This window comes from Podarcis pityusensis, assembly GCF_964106645.2.
Source record: "Podarcis pityusensis genome assembly, chromosome: 9".
Taxonomy (NCBI): Eukaryota; Metazoa; Chordata; class Lepidosauria; order Squamata; family Lacertidae; genus Podarcis; species Podarcis pityusensis.
Window position 1 is genome coordinate 54991729 of NC_138034.1, and position 20890 is coordinate 55012618.

General features: G+C 42.5%; 1 protein-coding gene and 1 long non-coding RNA gene across 3 annotated transcripts in view; both read right to left on the minus strand.

Moving 5' to 3' along the window:
- LOC308485094 overlaps window positions 1-20890 on the minus strand; it is an 840425-nt gene that overhangs the window by 5564 nt on the left and 813971 nt on the right. The window lies entirely within an intron of this gene.
- The window catches only part of TET2 (tet methylcytosine dioxygenase 2), a 77452-nt gene continuing 64993 nt past the window's right edge, over window positions 8432-20890 (minus strand). For both annotated transcript variants that reach the window (XM_081020273.1, XM_081020272.1), the window contains exons 9-10: window positions 19691-20051; window positions 8432-16491 (exon numbers count right to left, since the gene is read on the minus strand). In XM_081020273.1, the coding sequence (XP_080876399.1) occupies window positions 15119-16491; window positions 19691-20051 (1734 nt within the window). In that variant the 3' untranslated portion in view covers window positions 8432-15118. The remainder of the gene's footprint in view (window positions 16492-19690; window positions 20052-20890) is intronic.

Below are 20890 nucleotides of genomic sequence, written 5' to 3' on the forward strand. Positions count from 1 at the left end.
TCCTCATATTGTTGTATTGAGTTTCTCTCATTACACTATTTTTGTTACAGTTATCTTTATTATTAAAGATTACAGGGGTTGGCATTTGCACGAGCCACTTATTTTTCTCAAAGAAAAAGAAACTTTGCTGAGGAAAGGTGTGGAATACCCTAAACTGCACTAGTGAGGGGATATTCCCAGTTTGCCAGGAGGATTGGTTTTGTTTTGCGGTTGGGATAATGTCATTGCATATTATTGTAGCCTCTTATTGTGACCTACCCTGGGCTATACTTCCCTTCCTGTAGGAAGGGTGGTTTAGAGCTATCTTGACTGAACTAATGTGGTTTCCCATTGGCATGGCATTTTGAGATTGTACAGTCCAGGGATGACTGTACCGCTTGCTGCTTGTGCAGATTTTGAATGGCCAGCCAGGTACTTTCTATGGAATCAACTCACAATGAGTGATAATCTAATGGGAGTCAAGTTAGACCCTTTGCAATCTATGGACTTTCAATGGATTTACTCAGAGTATTACTAACCCTGGATACCACCCAATGTGAGTACAGAATCCCACATCCTTCAAAGAGTGATGTACACTTCAGAAAATATATACGCTTCAATATCTCTATTGAATATATATATGTATATGGAAGTTTTTAATGTTTGTTGTTTTACTGTGGTTTTATAATTTGTTGGAAGCCGCCCAGACTAGCTGGGCCAACCCAGTCAGATGGGCAGCATATAAATAAGATGTTGTGGTTGAGTTTCTCATTGTTACTGTTTCTTACACTTTCTCTTGTGACGTTTGGAATAATTCATTATTCTTCCACTAACCAAGCTTAAAGTCCTCCTCCTAAATTGCTTTGACCACACTTAAATCTGTGGTTTCAAATATCCTTCGAGTGCACATGTGCTTACAGTCTAAGAAGCAGCTTGAGTTGGATATCTGTTGTTGAAATCCCCTGGTTGAGTTGTCCCGTTGAGCTGCCAAAGAGATCTTAAAACATCTTTCCTTTTTGGTATCTGGAAGGCATCAATCAGGGCACTTCACTCAGGAAGAAGGCCCAGGGATTGCGGGAAGGGGTTTCTGTGTGTGTGTGTGCGCAATGGGATGTTTTGTTCTATATCTTTCCTTTTACAGTTAGCTTCAAATGACTAGGCAGCAAATGAATGGCTATTCTGTGTCGTAGGCGACTCTCTTTGCATTAAACCTCATCCCAGATGAGAACGAGTACTGTTTTTACTGAGTTAGTGCTTTGCCAGCAAGCACATAATTCTGGTGAGCTCGACTTCCACGCAAGCCAAAGCAGGACGATAGGTGGCATCATTAGAAGTCGGGACGAACTAATTTGCCATCTCACTTTTGCCACTGCCAAGTCAGCAAGGCCACTTTTGCTCTCTCTTTTTGGAAGCGCATTCCCCATCTCTTATTGATGCAGATAGGAGTTTGCAGGCCGCAATTACATTTTCTTTATTGACCACCTCATAACAAATCAATTCAAAATTTGCCTGGGCTGTCAGTTCGGTGATCTGAAATGACAGAGGTGAGCGACGATCATTGTGACTGAGAACTGAATACCTCGGGGTGTCCAATTATAACTGCGGATAGAGGAAATTCAGAAAAGTCATTTTCGCTTCCTTTATGTTGGCCCCCGAATGAGCAGCTACTCCGCTCCTTTCAGGTTTCACAGTGGAAAGAACATTAATGGCAACGCTGAGCAATTTTGGATTCTCATGTTCAGGAGGTCGAGAATCAATGCTTCTTTCCCCTCGCTTCGACTAAAACAAATTTACCATCCATGCTGTGCAGGCTGTTCCCATCTATACCTGCTCCGAAATGGCAAGAGACAAAACTGCAATAGTTTTATATATGAGTGTTTCTCTTCGCGCCCCCCCATAAAGTAGACTTTGTGGGTAATGCACAGTGGGAACAAAAAGGGGGGGGAAGCAGGGGAAAAACTCAAGCAGAAGCAGGCACCTACTTTAAAGAGGGCTTGACGATTAGCAACAACATGGGGGTCTCAAATATAGAACTTCAAAGGGAGACTGTAGCAGGAATTATGAAGTTTGAATCAGGTCAAGGGGCTGCATTCACATGGTAGGTTATTCCATTTTCCAGAAAATCAGTATTTCCATCTTGGAAAATTTTCAGCCAGGTTTTCTGGGATCTTTACAACATGAGATCCAGCCATTCAGAGATTGGTGTGAGTCCTTAGCAGCTATTTCATACACTCATAATTTTTGTGGTTTTATAGTTTGGTTTTATTCTGTGAACCACCCTGAGATCTCTGGTAATAATAATAATGTTAATTATGAACCAATTTTGTGCCTGCTGGTCTGTATTGGCTGGCTGATGCCGCAATAATGTACATGTGGCAATTTTGCATGTAGTGATATAAAGGAAGAGTAAAAAAATAAATAAAAATCTAACCTTGTTTATCCCCCCCCCAAACCAGGCTTCCTCAAACTCGGCCCTCCAGATGTTTTTGAGACTACAATTCCCATCATCCCTGACCACTGGTCCTGCTAGCTAGGGATCATGGGAGTTGTAGGCCAAAAACAACTGGAGGGCCGAGTTTGAGGAAGCCTTCAGCAAACCTTCAGAAGTTCTGCCAGTCAGGAGTAGGACCCAAGCAGTCTAGTTTCCAACGACGCAGAGAACAGTATTTCCCATAGACATCATGCCATGCCATGATTTATTTATTTGTTTTAACCTGACATATGACGTGAAACTCTAGAGGTGTTTTGAAGGTGGTGGGTTCCAATCAGATCATTATTAAATTCCAAAAGGATTCAAAGTGTAACAAGAAGGCATCCTTCTGCAGAGGAGCTGAAGAATGGCTGACTGTTGCGGCCGCAGCCCCTCCACTCTCAACCTCACCTCTGACTCTCTTGACACAATAGTGATCTGCTCAGCTTATGTTTCCACAGAAAAGCTCTGCTCCAGAGATGGGGGAAACTGTGGCCCTTCAGCTGTTGTTAGACTCCAGCTCACATCAGACCCAGCCAGCATGGCTAAATGGCCAGGGATGGTGGGAATTGTAGTGCAACAAAGCCACAGCTTCCTCAACCATTGTTCTGCTCTCAAGGCATAGCAAGTTAGATGCTGCAGTCAGGGGCTGAGTCCTAGAGATGGACCTCTCCCTTTCCTTTATCAGTTAGCCTTGATAATTAGCCTTGATCAAAAATTGAGGGTTTGCTTGTTTTACCTCTCTCTCTCTCTCTCTCTCTCTCTCTCTCTCTCTCTCTCTCTGTGTGTGTGTGTGTCTGTCTGTCTGTCTTACCCCTTTCTTGGCCAGTCTTAGAGGAAAGCCAACTTTCATCCCAGTTCTGGAGTCTGTTGATGTCCATCAATCATCTACATAGATAGCATTGATATCTTTCTGTGATGAGAGATGAAGCCCTACTCAGAGTAGACCCATTGAAATTACTAATCCTCAGTTAGTCAATATCCATTAACTTCAACGATTCTCCCCTAGTAGGGCTAGCATTGAATGCCACCCAACACATTTTTTTTGGTGTTGATATGCTGATATCTGTCCATGCTCTTTAAGGAGCAAAAGTAGTATTTCAAGCTGGAGTGTTTTAAAACTCAGGGCTTTTGAAAATTTGAAATTACCACATTTTGTTCTCAGTGACATTGACATACCTTTTTTGATCGTATTTACAATCCACTTGGGCAGATCCCCAAAATACACAAAAGGGGGGGGGGAGAGAGATGTATATATAGGAGGACTTCCTTATATTTATTTATTTTTTAAAAAAACCCTCCACAAGTCAACACAACCACTTACTATATAGCTGCCCAGTAGAGGGAGCTCAAGTTTAATTGTTAATTATTTCCTTCAGAGTTGTATTATGGAGGAACAAGTTTTATTTGCCACGATTTATTTATTTATACTTTGAAACCTAAAAACGCAACCTTCTAAAACTGCAGTGCCAAAGGTCGTGGGAATTTATGTTGAAAGTTTTAATTATGGATGTGTACCTCTCTGGGCTCTCAGTTGTGTGGAAAAGCAGTATAAAAATCAAATAAATAAATACACTTATCCTGTTCGATTTAGCACACCCCCCCCTTTGGATTATTTGAATTTCTGAAATATTTTTTCTACTTTTAAGTTTGTTCAGGGTTTGGTTATGTTTCTAAGGAAACGCTCTGTGCGGTGTCCTATGGGGTGGTTTAACTCTGGCATGCAGGCAGCTCAGTTGGTTTTGCATTGTCTTTACTTGTGGAAAAAGTATCATTTGGTCAGATTGACTTGATTCTTGGCTAATTTGTAGTTGTTTTAGAGGCAGTGGCTACAACATTCAAACTCCCTTGTTTCATTGCTGTTACATTTGCTGTTATGTTGCTTTTTTTTTAACTGCTACTATGTAATTGATCTTGCCAGGGTTGATTTTCTGATGTACAGTGGTACCTTGGTTCTCAAACTTAATCCATTCCGGAAGTCCGTTCCAAAACCAAAGCGTTCCAAAACCAAGGTGTGCTTTCCCATAGAAAGTAATGCAAAATGGATTAATCCGTTCCAGACTTTTAAAAACAACCCCCAAAACAGCAATTTAACATGAATTTTACTATCTAACAAGATCATTGATCCATAAAATGAAAGCAATAATCAATGCACCATACTATAAAATAAATAAGACAGTATTGTAGATGATAAAAATTTAAATTATTATTTTTTCCTTACCTGCACTGATGATAGTCATTGTCTGGATGGGGGGGGGGGGCTTTTATCCATTTCCGCAGTCACACAATCAATCAATCAATCAGTAGCTGAACTGGGTTCCACACAGTCACAAAACGAATTAACCGAAAAAGCCTCAAAAACAAAAAGGCAGAATAAATAGCAAAAGCAAAAGTGCCAAACTTAATCTGTTCCGGAAGTCTGTTTGACTTGCGAAATGTTCGAAAACCAAGGCGCAGCTTCTGATTGGTGCAGACACCCTGGAAACAATAGCCGACAGCTGCATCGGACATTCAGCTTCCGAAAAACGTTCGAAAACCAGAACATTTATTTCCAGGTTTTCGGCGTTTGGGACCAAGGCATTTGAGTACCAAGGCATTTGAGAACCAAGGTACCATTGTACTGCGGTTCTCGTTGTTAGCATATGTGGCTTACCCTCTCTATCCAGATGTCATCCCAGGTACACACTCTTCCTATCACTTTGGTGCCTCCCTGCAAAGGCCAGGGCTACTCCTGCTTCCACCAGATGCCATTGCACCAGGCTGCATCTTACCTTGGCTGAGACCAACTAAGTGCCTTCTGGCTTCTCTCCTCCCAGAATTGCCTCCCACTGTTGAAACCGCTGGGTCTGGCACAAACAGAAGGGACCCTAGTTCAGGCATAGACTGCATACTCCACATGTAAGATCCTGGTTTATTCCCAGAAATCTCCAATGTAAAAAGCAAGTAATGCGGTAGACTGCTGTTTGAGAGCGCACCCCCCCCCCGAGTCAACACAGGCTATCAAAATGGCCAAAATTCCCCTTTCCCAACCTTGGGATCCCAGAACTGTTGGACAACAACTCCCAGCATCTCTGACCCATTGGTCACATTGGCAGGGACTTTGGGTATTGTAGTTCCACAACATCTGGTTCCTCACACCTGGCATTCTTGAAGTAAATATTCCAACTTACGGGATTGTAGCCCAGATGTTGGGGACACTGAACAAGGGGGTCTTTACCTCAGTGCCAACACTGAGGGACTTTCGGAGGGGCCACTAGGGGCGCATCGGAAGATGGCTGACAATAACATCTCTCTGACCCGCACAAGGTAATTAGGAGGCTGTGATGGGAGTAAATAGCCTCCCTACCCCCCCAAGTTTGTGGGGGGGGGCTGCCCTTGCCTGCTGTGCCCTATACCACCCCCAAATTTGTGGGGGTGGGGGCACTAGGCAGAATGCCCTTGTGCGGATTTCGGCGCTCCTGGACGCTGTCTCTGATCCTCGCCTCTAGCTGCAATAACTTCAAAAGAAACAATTAGGAGGAAGCTAATGCACATATTTCAAGGAAGGAGGGGGAGTAAAGACTGCTAACCGAAGAGATCTCTGAAAAACAAGACGAGTCGGAGGAACAAGAATAAATCATGAGAAGACTCACCAAGGCTCGGTATGGCAAAGGGACTGGATGGGGGAGGGGGAAAAAACTTTCCTTTCTTTTCTCTATGTGATTAACTAAGAATCCCCCCCCCACAAGTCACAAATGCTGTTTTAATGACTTAAGCTGTGGATTTATGACTGTGTGGAGATAACTTTCTAACCAAATCATGTTTTAAGAAGACCGTGGAAAGTATAAGAGCTTTGGAATGACGCAGTAAAAAATACCGTCGCCATGTTGGCAAGTTCTGTCGGAGGACTTAAGTCTGGGAGGAGGAATAGAGCTGCTTTTATATTGTGGGTGAGACTCCTCAGAGGGACTTAAGAGCGACAGATCTGCGAGATGGAAAGAGCGATGTTATTTATGAAAGCGATGATATATGGAAACCATCTTGATATGAGGATTGAACGAATGGAAAAATTCACACAGGATTATAACTGGTGTTTATCAGCTTAAGGAGATTATCAGAAGAGATCATAAATAAAAAAATAAATAAAAATATGAACAAGATGAGATGTGGAAACAGCAAGATAAGACTGGATAGAATTATGAACATTATTTGGACTGATTTGGACATTAACGCAGTAGCAAGAAGATGATCGGAATCCCCCTTCGGAACTTGAAATATGGGTCCCCTCAACAAAAATTTAAAATTCGGCTTTGTAATTCGGAATTTATGTGATGTGATTTGATTTGATTGGTCGGTTAATAAAAATTATTTAAAAAACAAACAAACACTGAGGGACTCTCTTGGGGACTCTCAGGTAGGGCAGTCTCTGGGCATAAACCAATAATCCTCTCACACTACTGTTTGACTTCCTTGGGTGCTCTGCTCCAAGCAAGGCTCATGGTTGGATCTCATAAAAATCAATCCTTAAGCCTTGATTTTAAAACCTTGAAAACCAGTCGTACCTTGGTTTTCGCACACCTTGGTACTCATACATTTTGGCTCCCAAATGCCGAAAACCCAGAAGTACAGTATTGGCCTGAATATAAGCCACACCTTTAAAATTCGAGGGGGGGGGGAGACAATACCCAAATATAAGCTGCTTCCTTAAAATTCCACAGGCACTCACACCCATTCCGTTTTACCATATGTCTGTTTCAGCAGCGTCATAGTAAAAGCCAATTTTTGTACGGTCGCTAATTTAAGCCGCACTTTTAACTTTTCACGGTCAGGATTTTGAAAAAAAGTGAGGCTTATATTCAGGCCAATACGGTAAGTGTTCTGGTTCTCGAACATTTTTTGGAAGCTGAACGTCCGACGCAGCTTCTGCTTGAGTGCAGGAAGCTCCTGCAGCCAATCGAAGCCATGCCTTGGTTTTCGAACGTTTCAGAAGTCGAATGGACTTCTGGAACAGATTACATTTGAGAACCAAGATACGACTGTACCACTCTTTTTAGTGGCCTGAGTCAATACAGTGGTGCCCCTTCAGGCAATCATGTTGTCTGACCAAGACAGTCAGCACTGTAGTAACTAACGTAAGACGGGGGTGGGGGGGGAGGAGAATGGTAATTGGGTCCATTCATATGTCTTGAACTGAGATCTGTCAATTACACGTAGATGTCGTTTTCAGGTTGTTTGAGTCAGAACTAAAGGTTTGGGTTTTTATTTGTTTTTTAAAAAGAGAGAAAGATTCATACCCTGGGAGAAGTACTTCAGGAGTTTCTTCACACACTTGACTGGATTACAATGGTACCTCGGGTTACAGACGCTTCAGGTTACAGACTCCGCTAACCCAGAAATAGTACCTCGGGTTAAGAACTCTGCTTCAGGACGAGAACAGAAATCGTGTGGCGGCAGTGGGAGGCCCCATTAGCTAAAGTGGTGCTTCAGGTTAAGAACAGTTTCAGGTTAAGAACGGACCTCCAGAATGAATTAAATTCTTAACCCGAGGTATCACTGTAGTCTTAAATTCTTGGATTGCTAGCTTAGAGATAGGGACTCTCAGGCCTGGAGGCCAAATGTGGTTGCTGACTCTCAGGGTTCTCCCCAGCCACAACCTCTTTCCCAAGGCCAGATTCCTCACCAGCCCTTTCAAGTCTGATAATGAAGATGGGTGTGAGAGCATGTGCAGAAACTAGCCTAATGAACAAATTTCTGGCTTTGCCCACTTTTGGCTTCGATCTCACCAATCACAGGCCGGTGGCCCCCAGGAAGGGAAAGCTCCTCCTATAGGTGGACAACTCAGTCAGTAGAGCATGAGACTCTTAATCTCAGGATTGTGGGTTCAAGTCCCCCATTGGGTGAAAGATTCCTGGATTGCAGGGGGTTGGAATAGATGACCCTCGTGGTCTCTTCCAACTCTATGATTCTGCGAACAACACATGATTCCACAAGACAAGCACAGAGTGCATTAAATAAATATAAATTTTATTAAAAACACCCACATTTCAGCATTATCAGGAATGATATAATAAAACAGCTTTTCAAATAACCTGCATTCATTACATTACAATACTTACAGTATTTATAACCATTCTCAGATTTTAATGGACCAAAAAAAAAAAAAAAAAGCCCCTTTGAAAAATGAGGGAAAGTTTCTTTAAAAATAAAAACAAAAACAACTCAAACAGTAGAACATAAGCTTAGAAAATGCACGTTTTTTTTAAAAAGGTCATTATCTTAGTGTCAAACTGTTAAAGTTTCCTACACAAAAGTTAACCACTAGCTTTAAAAGTGAACTTTTAACACCACTGTGCGTCAATCAAGATGAAGGGAACAAATCATTCAAGTAAAGTTGACACCACTCAGAAGTATCTTCAAGTATGGCTATAGTCAACCTGATAATCCTATACAAGCAATGTTATGTCTGCTCCCCCCTCCCCCCAGTTCACTGAGGCAGAGTTCTGTACATCAAAATTACAACTTTTATTTACAATACATATTTCTCCTCCCAGCCCCACTCCCCCTTCCCAAATTCCCAAACTAAGTTTTCTTCTGCCTGCAAGCAATTTGGCAAATGACCTTCGGCATGTGGATGGGGTCTTCCACTCACAGAAGGGTTGCCTGACACTTTGCGTCTGAAGTACCACAAGAGAAAAAGGGAACTGAGCAATGTTCCTGCAACATCTTGCAGAATTAGCAGCACCCTAGCTGCTCTAGAACCGAGCATGGCGCAGTGTTGAACTCTCCTGCATAAACATGTGCAGAACAGCTCCACCCAAAATGTGCATGTTGCTCATGGTTCTTTGGCAGGGCCGGATTTAGGTTTGATGAGGCCCTAAGCTATTGAAGGTAATGGGGCCCTTTATATGTCCAGCTGTCCTTTGTCAACAACAAATTGTCGCTGTTTTTTGTGTTGATATATGGTAATTTATGGACCCAATAGTTATCTAAAGCCATTTGCACATAACAAAATATGTATTTTATCAAAGTAATTGATATAGAAATGAGCAAACCAGTGATATTTTAGGGAGCAGGCTAGCAGGCGGGGCCCATTACATACATCATAGGAGCCTACACAACACAAAACACTGTTGCTGTATGTAGGCTTTATTTTATTTGTTTTTTACCTTATATTTTGGAAATGTACATCCAGTTTTTTTCTTTTACATTTTTTGGGGCCCCCCAAGAGAGTGGGGCCCTAAGCTATAGCTTGTTTAGCTTATACATAAATCCGACACTGTTCTTTGGAATCCAACCTAAAACCTGTTTTTAAATCGGCAAAGAAATGGTAAATGGAAAAACATGATATTACTGGAAGATGGTTTGATTAAGTGGATTCAGCAGCTCCCATGTGGAGCTCCACACAAGCAGAGGCTGTTTGGTTTGGGTTCAATGCAGTGTTGAGAATCATCACTGACGAGGTTTTTCTCCTCAACATGCAGCAAAGCAGAGCAGCCTTGGCTTGTACTGAGGTCTCCGAGATTCACCCAGCTTTGGGTGATTGCAAGGATGCTTATTAATTAAAGTTGCAAAGGTTAAAGATTTGTTTCCAAGTAAAATATTCAAAGGAGTTGAATTTACAGTGTGGTGTTGGCAGTGGAATGAGGAGGGGATGTCCCCAACTGCAGTTCTCCAACATCCAACGGTGATTATAATACCACTTTTAAAAGGCCAAATTCAGGCACTGGTCCTGTAATGGTCAATATTTACGTTGCCCAATTACACACAGTGCTATTGGTGGGACAATTCAATGTATAGAGTGAAGCAGCAACTCGTTTCATGGGTCAGGGTCTTTGCCTCATAATATATTCCCCAGCCAAACATTGAGGCATTAGGTCTGCATTTTTACAAAGCAAGACGTCCTACGAAGAACATTGCTCAGTCAGACCAACATTAGCCAATCGGATGCCTCTGGGAATCCTAAAAGCAGGACATGACTGCAAAAGTCCTTTCTCACGGTGGGTCCTCTGCAGCTGCCTGGAGGCAGCATAGAGTCACCTTGACTAGAAGTAGCCACTTATTCTTCATAAAATTGTCTAAGCTCCCTACTCGCAGCTCCTGCTCCCGCCAATTAACTTTTAATCTCCTTGGAAACACACAACCCTCTAGCAAATGGTCAGTTGCCAAATCCTTGACTTCACAACAGGAACGAGGAGTCTGTGGCCAGCTCCTATCTTCCCTAGCCCACATGGGAGTTGTAGTCCTGCGGCAGGTGGGGAACCAAGTTCCCCCCTCCCTTACTTTACAGTTTCCCTTTTGACTGCTCAGTGCATTCTACTTTCCACTTTGTGATTGGAACATACAACCCCTCCCAGAAGAAAACAGAGTTTAAAACGTTAAAACACTCTCATCACTGTATAAAGGAGCGGATGAATTTACACAAAATATAGCTTTAATCACCATCAGTACATTTACAAGTATTAGAGAAAGATAAAGATTGAATCCTCAAACAATAGAATAGAATAAAATAAAAACCCTCAAGGATAATATTTTGATCAACATTCACAACACATTTACACACCCTCGCACAATATTCTCTCTCTCGCACAGACCCTCTCTCACACACTCACACTCTCACCCCTACTCTCTCACACACTTGGATGATATGTTGGCTTACAAAGGAGATCATGAGCTGATATATCCCTGAATTTTTAGAACAAAAACATTAAAAAGTCGAAGTTCAAGTTATACTTGCTATAATATCAAGTAGAGAGTGAGAGAGAGAAAATATCTTATTTTTCAAAGAATCAGGGGGGAAGAGAGGGAGGGGAAGGTGATATAACAATGTTATAAGCTTCCGCTCCCAATTTAACATCCTATTGCCAACTAGTGTTGAGGTATATGACAAGTAGGAACATCATTCAAACATTTTAATGTATTTTTAGATCACATTATATTTTAATAGCAGGCTGAGTAGCACCGTGATGTCAATTCAGCTCCAAACCCATATATATATATCTATGTATATATATATATATCTAGATATATAATAGATTTATATTTATATATTTGTACAGTATTAAAATACTAAAGCATTAAAAAAAACTGTTTACAAGTTAAGTTACTTACTATACATCTCTTTTGCTTGCATTTTGTTTAATACAAATTACCAATTTAAAAACCCGCCACAGCAAGCCAGCTGCCTGTTCTGTATCCTTTTTTCCCCCACCGACAGAATCGCACAGAATAACCCTGTATCTCGTGTCTTGATTCTACTCAAACCATCCTAGTGAAGATGGGCACCTTACACTGAGCAGTGTGACGTATACTGTAACATAAATAATCCATTGAACACCTCAGTCTGCCCAGCTATTTGGAGAACTTTTATGGATCCTTAAAAAAAAAAGTAGACTAAACTACACAATTATCAAGTCTAACCCATGCTGTTAATTATCTGAAGCTAATATTAAACAAAAACAAAAACAAAATGTATATACGATTTGAGGGATAACACGCGTCATCATAATGGTAAAGAAAAACATGTTCACAGTACAGCTGTGTAAGATGAGCACCAAGGAATTGGAAGATTGGGGGGGGGGGGCGAGTGTGTTGTAAAGGCAATGCTTTGCATCCATTCAACCCAAGCGTGATTCTGCCTTTAAAAGCAGATGTTCCTCTTGTACACCAGTAGATGTTTAAGTAAGAGGCTTATCTACATAGTCTCAACCCCTATTTTTAGTGGGGGGGGGGGAGGAAAAGGATGATCACTCTCCTCTGCTACTTCTCAAGATTGAAATTGCCCCTCCCATTTTTATTTTTGAAAAAGCATAGTATTGGGGCTCTTTTACATGGATTTGCCCCAAAGATAAAATAAGCTTCTAACATGGTTTAGTACCCCAGTGGTGTTTGCCAGTGCTTCAGGCAGACAAAGTACTTTTCAAGCACCATTAAATAAAACAAAACAACCTCACACGTTTCTAATATTTTTTCTCCTTAATCAGGCCTTGACTTGATGGATGCATTCAAATGAGATCCAACAGAGCTTATATGGGCACGCAGCCTAAGGGCTTTTGGGCTGAGGGTCTTTCTAGATGACCCAAACCCTTAATTTTTGCCTTTATCGCACTATTTACTTTAGTCAGCAGTATGCTATTCCGTCTCTGCACAATAGATTGTAAGGCTCCTTGCCGAAGCATAGTGCCACCACGAAAATATTTTTAAAATCCAATATTTCCAGCAGAAATACAGTGGTGCCTCGCAAGACGAATGCCTCGCAGAACGAAAAACGCGCAAGACGAAAGAGTTTTCCGTTTTTTGAGTCGTTCCGCAAGACGAATTTCCCTATGGGCTTGTTTCGCAAGACGAAACATCATGCGAGTTCTTGTGAGTTTATTTCCTTTTTCTTAAAGCCGCTAAGCCGCTAATAGCCACTAATCCGCTAATAGCCGTGCTTCGCAAGACGAAAAAACCGCAAGACGAAGAGACTCGCGGAACGGATTAATTTCGTCTTGCGAGGCACCACTGTATAGCAAGCCAGAGGAAGGGATGGGCTAGGAATTAAAAGTGAGAACTAAGAACACAGAAACATAAGAAGAGCCTGTGAAATCAAGCCAATGGGCCATATTTTTCAGCATCCCATTCTCACGGTGTCTGAGGGAGCAACATGGCATGTTCCAGTACTGTGGTAGTGCATTGATAACATAACCCTACCCATATAGCATCTAAAGTAGCCTTAGTGAATTGCTCACAGGTTTCAATTCTGACTGCAGTCCCAAACAACCATAAAGCTGGTGGGAAATAAATTTGCACCCAGCCAGAGGCTTTTTGGAATTTTTTTTACTGCAGTTTCCCCACAAGGTTCAAACAGGGAAGTCTAGGATTATGACCACTGGGGATTAAATTTCTTTTGACCCCGAGTGCTCAGAAAAATCTGTCAAAATCTTCAGAGTTATTTGAAAACGAGGAAGTTAAAGAAAATATTAACACCAGGGAGTACCTTCCTTGTGGTTAACAAGTATATTTAGCAAAATTACAAAGAAAATGCCTTTCTTCATCTTAATTTATTTTAAAAAATCTAAACTCAAACAAGTTTTCTTGGATTTGCTGAAAATCTGTTCAGCACTCCCTTCTCAAATTCCTCCTTTTTCACTCAGTAAGCTAGCCCATTGAGATGCTCCCCTGACATTAGCCAGGTCTTTATTTTCTGCAAGGTACTGAATGACCACTCTATGGTACAAGTGGTGTATAGCTATGCAAGAGAGATGGCCAGTTAGACACACTGCAGTGGTATCCTAAATTCTGATGTTCTGTAGAGAATGGCTGAAATGATATGCTACAAGCATAACTTTCTACTTTGTGTTAGGTATTATTTACAGTCGTACCTTGGTTGTTGAACACCTTGGTACTCAGACATTTTGGCTCCCAAACGCTGCAAAACCGGAAGTGACTGCTGCGGTTTGCGAACCTTTTTTGGAAGCTGAACGTCTGATGGGGCTTTCCACAGCTTCCGACTGAGTGAATTTTGAACCATTCTGGGAGTCGAAGGGACCCTCAGAACAGATTAAGTTTGACAACCAAGGTACCACTGTACTTGACTGGGGTGGGGTGGGGGTGGGCCGGGGCCCCACTGGCTACACCCATGGAGGAGAAGAGCATGCAAACCCAAGGCTTGATTCTGCTCATTCATGTACAGTAAACAATGTCTTAGTGTTATGTCCTAAACAAGCTGCTGTTTGGATGCTGTCTTTGAAACTTCCATTGCTGAAAAGGCAGACTGCTGTTCAGTTTAAAATGTTGCTTTTGCTTCTTTGCCCATGCAACCAACTATAATGAAAAGCTCCAGAGACACAAAGTCACCCGACTGCTCATATATAAGCTTTGCTGGATCTTGGTCCTGCCTGACCACAATTCCCATATTTTAAAAACTGGGTGTTTTTTTTCTTTTAAGCACCAGATTACAAACAAATACAATTTGGATACAAACACAAAAATAAAAAGGTCCTGTTTGCCGTTTAAGGAGAGCACAGCATACTTTTTAACGTTTTCATGGTTATAAAAGGCATTAAAACTGTTTAGCTGCTGCATTAGACACCATTCTTATACATAGCACCATGTTTTAGAATAGCCAAACAAATTCAGTGTTTCGCTTTGTATTCTTTATGTAATATATGTCGCTATCCTGATTAATAAAAATCAAGTCAAGATTAAGATTATAGCAACAAACAAACCCCTGCATGTTAAAAAGCTGCATTTCCAGTATTTCAGCACATCATAGATTCAGCACCAGTTGGTAATTTAAAATTTTTGCTACTGAAATACTACAGTATTTTTACTTTAAAAACAAACTTCTCTTAATTAACTTGCTTTCATTTAAATGGTCACAGATGTAAAAATTTTAAAGGTTATGCATACAGATTCTCTGTCTTCCAGTAAGTAGTCAAGCCAGTATTTCAACGTTAAATTTGCATAGGGTGCTTTGGTTTTTAGTTGTTAATGTGTTACCTGTGACCAGTTACCAAATGAATGTGGTGGCAATGTTACCTCTTTTGCTGGTACAAGGAGGTTTTCCCATTGACAAGTTAAAAAGAAAAGGGGGAAAAAAATACTGTCTCTTGCCCTTTTCCCTTGTCTCCAGCCTAAAAAGAACGACTACCTACCAACATAAAAACAAAAACAAAAAAACAGATGAGGTAATGAACGAAGATCTGATGTTTATATATATCTGTTGTAAGGCCCTGTAACCCGTGTAAAGGCATATGGAGATGTGGTAACCGTGGAGTTTGTGGTGAGAGACATAGTCCTTTGTGCAAGAGACCTGATGAAACGCATGTAGGTTGGCTCCAAATTCTCATTCAGTTCAGCCGGCTCCCGCTTCACTTTTTTGCCATGCACTTTCTGAGGCACATAATCTGGACCGTACTTTTCGCAGTCCTCCTCTTTCTCCCTCGCCTTCTCCGCCATCTTGGCCTCCCACAAAGCTAGGCCGTGCTTCGGCTCGTTCATGCTTTTGTGCTGGTAGAAGACGAGCGAGATCCTTGTGGGGTGGTTCCTGTTAGGGTTCTTCAGCGGGGTCGTCGCGTGGAGCTCACGTTTCGCGCACTCTATGAGAATTGACCCGTGCGACGGGGCGACCGCCACGCCACCTATATCTGGATCCAGAAAGCTCTGCTCATTGTCTGACCAGACGTCATCGGGATCTTCTGGCGGGAGCACCTCAGTTTTGTTTGTGCCTTCTTGGGAAGCAGTCTGATTGTGGTTAAGACCTGGAAGCATGTTTGACAACCCATTTTGGTTATTCTTGTTCTGGAGGTGGAGTGGATGAGCAGGGCCGCTGAACATACCAGCGGCAGGGTGGTAGTCATGTGTTAAGTGCGGAGGGGGGTAGAGATGGTCGCCATTTTTATTCATGTAGTCCACACTTGGATTATTTAGATTTGATTTCAGTCTAGAGGCGATGTCCATAAAAGGACCATCAGCCTCATGTGTGGGGTAAGGAGGGAAGGAACCTGCATGCTGAATATTTGGTCTAATTGTGCAACTGTTGAGCGCATCTACCTGCACATTTTGGTTTCCATAATTCAAGTACCTGGGCCCAAAGTTCTGGTTGTTTCCAAACCTATGCTGATATAATGTATGAATTGGAGGTAGACTTAGCTTAGATAGAGAGTCTTGGCTCTGATACCTAAACAAGTCCATATGCTGAGGCTGAGACGAATAGGAGTTGTAGTAGGAGGAACAGTTCTCCAGAGGCAAGTTTCCATTGCATTGATAATGGGGATATTGGTTATTTTGACCCAAGTGTACAGAATAGGGATTCACGAGACCAGGAGAATTCAAATAGGCTCCTGCAGGTTGTGAAGACGTTGGGTAGATATTCATGGGGCTGGACCCACCATAAGGATCTGAAGCATGTGAAGAGTTTGGATAGGGATTGGCTGGATTTGGCAAACCCATGTAGAGGTTTGTGGAACCTGAAGCAGTGTATGAGTTGATGTGGTTTGACTGAGGTTTAGTAGGGAGGGCATGATGTGGATGTTGGTAGAGCTTCTGCTGTGACATGGCTGGTCCTGAAAGACGTAACAGATCTGTGGAAGGGGAAAGAGAGAGAGGAAGAAATAGCTTTAGGAGGTAAGAACACCAATTATCACAGGTACAGGAATCATTTTCTGGCTTCTTGTGTTTTAGGAGAGGCACTGCTGCTCCAACCCCTCAAAGATGTTGGTGCATCTCAGCACAGGAGAGTTCTCCCCTGCTATTAAGAACATAAATAATACCACCACAGGTCAGTCCAAATACCCATCTGCTCCAATATTTTGTTCTCATGGTGGCCAATGAGATGCCTGTGGAAATCCCACAAGCAGAATAAGGAGACAATAGCATTCTCCTACTTGTGCTATTGGCGCATGATGTCTCGGATACTGGAGATAACATTTCACCATCATGACCAGGAGCAACTGATAGCCGTATCAGTGTATCTAAGGCTGTGCACGCATTGCCAGCTAGGCTGCTCTCTCTCTCTAGTTTTTTTAAAAAAAACAATTTTCATTAAATATTTTCTTCGTTTACAAAAGTGCATGCATTGTCTCTTTTTCTCAGGTTGTGTTTTCTACATTTCAATTACATTTGTTGTGAGACATTAGTGTTATATGCAGTATAAAGTTGGGGAAGAAAAGGGGGAGGGGAGAAAAAGATGACCCTACTGAACATCTTTTTCTCATTTATGATAGAAGCTGATTTAGAGAGACTGCATGATTATGCAGAATTTCATAACAAACAGCAGGATAGCTACGGATTATGGCTAATGTCATGCACACACTGCTTCCCAAATCAGCAATGAGAGCACACTGGTTATAAAGAGCAGTGTGTACACAGCCCAATTCCCTTTTAAACCTGCTGGTGGTTGCAATCACCAAATCTTACATTTGTTAATTCCATAACTCAGCTATATGCTCTGTCAGTGGTTCCCAATTAACGAAGTACTGTGGACCCCTTGTTTTTCAAAAGCCAAGCCGTGGACCCCCTACTTTCAAAAATTTTGACATATCTATGGCAGTTTTTGATATGCGAATGGTGCCATTGACCCCCTGGGGTCTGTGGACCACCAATTGGGAACCATTGTGCTATGTGAATAAGTACATTATTTTGTTTGTCTTGAAGATCCCAACATTGTTTCACTCTGGATTCTAGCATTATGAGAGTGGGAGAAGATCTCCCTAGTCATCCTCTCCACACCACTTATAATCTTGACTTTCTTTCCTTGCTTTCTTTCTAAGCTCAAACTTCCCCTAAATGAGCAATCTTTTCTTATAGGTGTTCCAGAACCTTGATAATTTTGGCTGTCCCTTTCTGTGCCTTTTCCATCTATTGAAGAGAAAACAGGGATGCTGCCTCTTCCCAGCACAGCCATAAGAACGTAACATAAGATCACACCATCTATCTCAGGGGTCAGCAACCTTTTTCAGCCATGGGCTGGTCCACCATCCCTTAGACCATGTGGTGGGCTGGACTATATTTTGGGGAAAAAATGAACGAATTCCTATGCCCTACAAAGAACCCAGAGATGCATTTTAATTAAAAGGACACATTCTACTCATGTAAAAACATGCTGATTCCTGGACCGTCTGTGGGCTGGATTGAGAAGACGATTGGGCCGCATCCGGCCCGCAGACCTTAGGTTGCCTACCCCTGATCTATCCCAACATCTTGTTCCCACAATGGCCAACCGGATGCTTATATAAAGCCTGCAGGTAGTGCTTGGGCCCTCCATCTCCCAGTTCTCAGAGGTGGTTTTCAAGGACTCAAGGAGGGTGAGGAGAGAAGAAAGCCCCACTGCTTGCATTTCTCTGGAATGAACTGCCTGTGACTTCCACAATGTAAGTGCAACACAACCACCCCAAACCCTTCTGCCTAGCAAGTTGTTAAGTACGGTTTGTCTTGTGAGAGTAAGAAAGTAAGCAAGGAAAAGTTAAACAACAGGAACCCACTGTTTGTATTTCTCCATGCTTGACATGGCTAGGGAAAGAACATCCTTAGGAGATTGTATACACACAGCTTTTTGCAGCTTATGTCTTGTTTGCCCACAGAAAAAAATAGGAACCCTGAAGGCTGTAAGGGCATTTCTGCACACTAAGAGGTTGTTCAGTCTTCATACTTATTCAAGAGGCCCATTCGGATAGAAGCCTAAGGGCCAACCTGGATATGTTAAATGCATTCTTGCTATTCTCCCTCCTTCTGTGCACTTTAGATATTTGTAAATGGCACCCAGTGTAGCTGTAATAGCTGGGGATGGACAACACAAACCTTAAAAGCTCCCCTCTCAAATGACGCTACTTACATTCAAATGAAAGCTCCCACTAGATGCATTTTTAAATATATGGATATATGTTTAGGATCACAGTAAGATTGGCCCTAAATAACCTCTTGAATTATTTACTTCTAACATACTTTTCACATGCTTTATCAAGGAAAAGGCAATGGAATTGCTGGGTGGCCCATCGGCTGCCTCCATCTGCACATCAGGTGAATGACTGGCAGCAGCTTTCCTGAAGCAAAGTAGGCATTATTGGGCAATGTAGATGGACACATTGCCTGAATTGGTATAAGCAAGTATGTTTAAACAACTATGCGATGAGGTCTACAGCTTGAATCAAGCACCACTTTGGTGTAAGGAAAGGTGGTATACGAATACCTTAAGTAACTGAAACATTGTCTACAGATATTCTGAAGTCGTTCACTGAACTATAAAAAGGTAAAGGGACCCCTGACCATTAGGTCCAGTCGCGGATGACTCTGGGGTTGTGGCACTCATCTCGCTTTATTGGCTGAGGGAGCTGATGTACAGCTTCCGGGTCATGTGGCCAGTATGACTAAGCCGCTTCTGGAAACCAGAGCAGTGCACGGAAACACTGTTTACCTTCCCGCATTTCGTGCTTTCAAACTGCTAGGGTGGCAGGAGCAGGGACTGAGAAATGGGAGCTCCCCCTGTCACGGGGATTCGAACCGCCAACCTTCTGATTTAACCCAAAGCACCACCTGCGTCCCTCACTGAACTATAAAGGTAAAGGGACCCCTGACCATTAGGTCCAATCATTGCCGACTCTGGGGTTGTGGCGCTCATCCTGCTTTATTGGCCAAGGGAGCCGGCGTAACTAAGAAGACACTAAAAGCTGAACACATGCACTGCATGCCACCTAACCTGCCTCACCCTTATCTTGAGTGTAAATAATAAAAACGGCACAGGAAACAGAACCATGAACCATGGTACATACAAATTACAAACCATACCTGCTAACTGCTTTGCATGACCCGATGCCTCTGAGATGGCCTGCTTTTGGCGTGCTGCGTTCGACTTCTCTCTCTCGTGTTTGCTAGACCCATTATCCATAGCGGCAAGCTTCTCAGTGGCTGCTTTCTTAGCTTCCAACTTTTTTTGCCGGCAAGTCTTAACTGGCTCAGAAAGCATCCTTACTTTTCTCCGGAAGGAGCTAAGGACCTGGATGCTGCCGTTCCGTTTTTTCTCTTCCTGACCTTCTGCACTTCCGAACTCGTCCACGTTGGAGATTTTGTACAAAGGGAGCACATGCAATTGCTCATCTTCGGGCGTCTGGCCAATTTCACGATTGTCTTCTCTGGTGAGCGTACAGACCTGTTAAAACAATAAATGCCCTCTTAGCATGACAAGAACACAAAGGTCTGTCGTATGGCATGTGTCTCTAATGGGCTTATTTGCTTTATTATCCCATCTTTTCTGCAACAAGGGCAAGGTGGCATTCTCTCAACAGCTCTGTGAAGCAGGTTAGACTGAGAGAGTGGGGGCCACAACAGCAGTAGTGAAATATGACCGATCTTCAGGTGAGTCAGAAAGCAAAGTGAAGTCCAAGAAAGGGGAGGAGCTCACATCCAGTCAAGTGCCTCATCAAATGACTGAAGCATAGCAACACCCACCTAGTGCCATTCCAGCGCCCACCCGAGAACTATTGATGGATTTATTTATTACATTTATATCCCACCTTTCCTCCAAGGAGCTGAAGATGGCATTCATGGTTCTCCCCCTCTTCATTTTAACCTCACAACAACCCTGTGAGGTAGGACAGGCTGAGAATGTGTGACTGGCCCAAAGTCACCCAGTGGGTTTTTGAACCCTGGTCTCTTGGGTCTTAGTCCAACACTCTAACCATTACACCGCCCTGGCTCTCTTTAGAAGGTTTACTTAGGACCCGTCGTGATAAAGGGAGAAAAGGGACACTGGATTAGTTGGCATACCCAAAACATGCTGTTGGGAGTTGAAGCACACGACTTTCTGAGAAAGTCCTTTGGTTTTCTCAGCTTTAAAGGAATGTGCTTCCCTCTGCCTCCAGCTGGGAACTTTAAGAGTCTCAGGATTCTAATGAAGATGTCAGATTCTGCACTTTTTGCAAGTTAAACTTCCCATTCAGGAGCTGATTATAACCACATAGCTCTTGAGCTCTCCTAGTCTTATGTTGT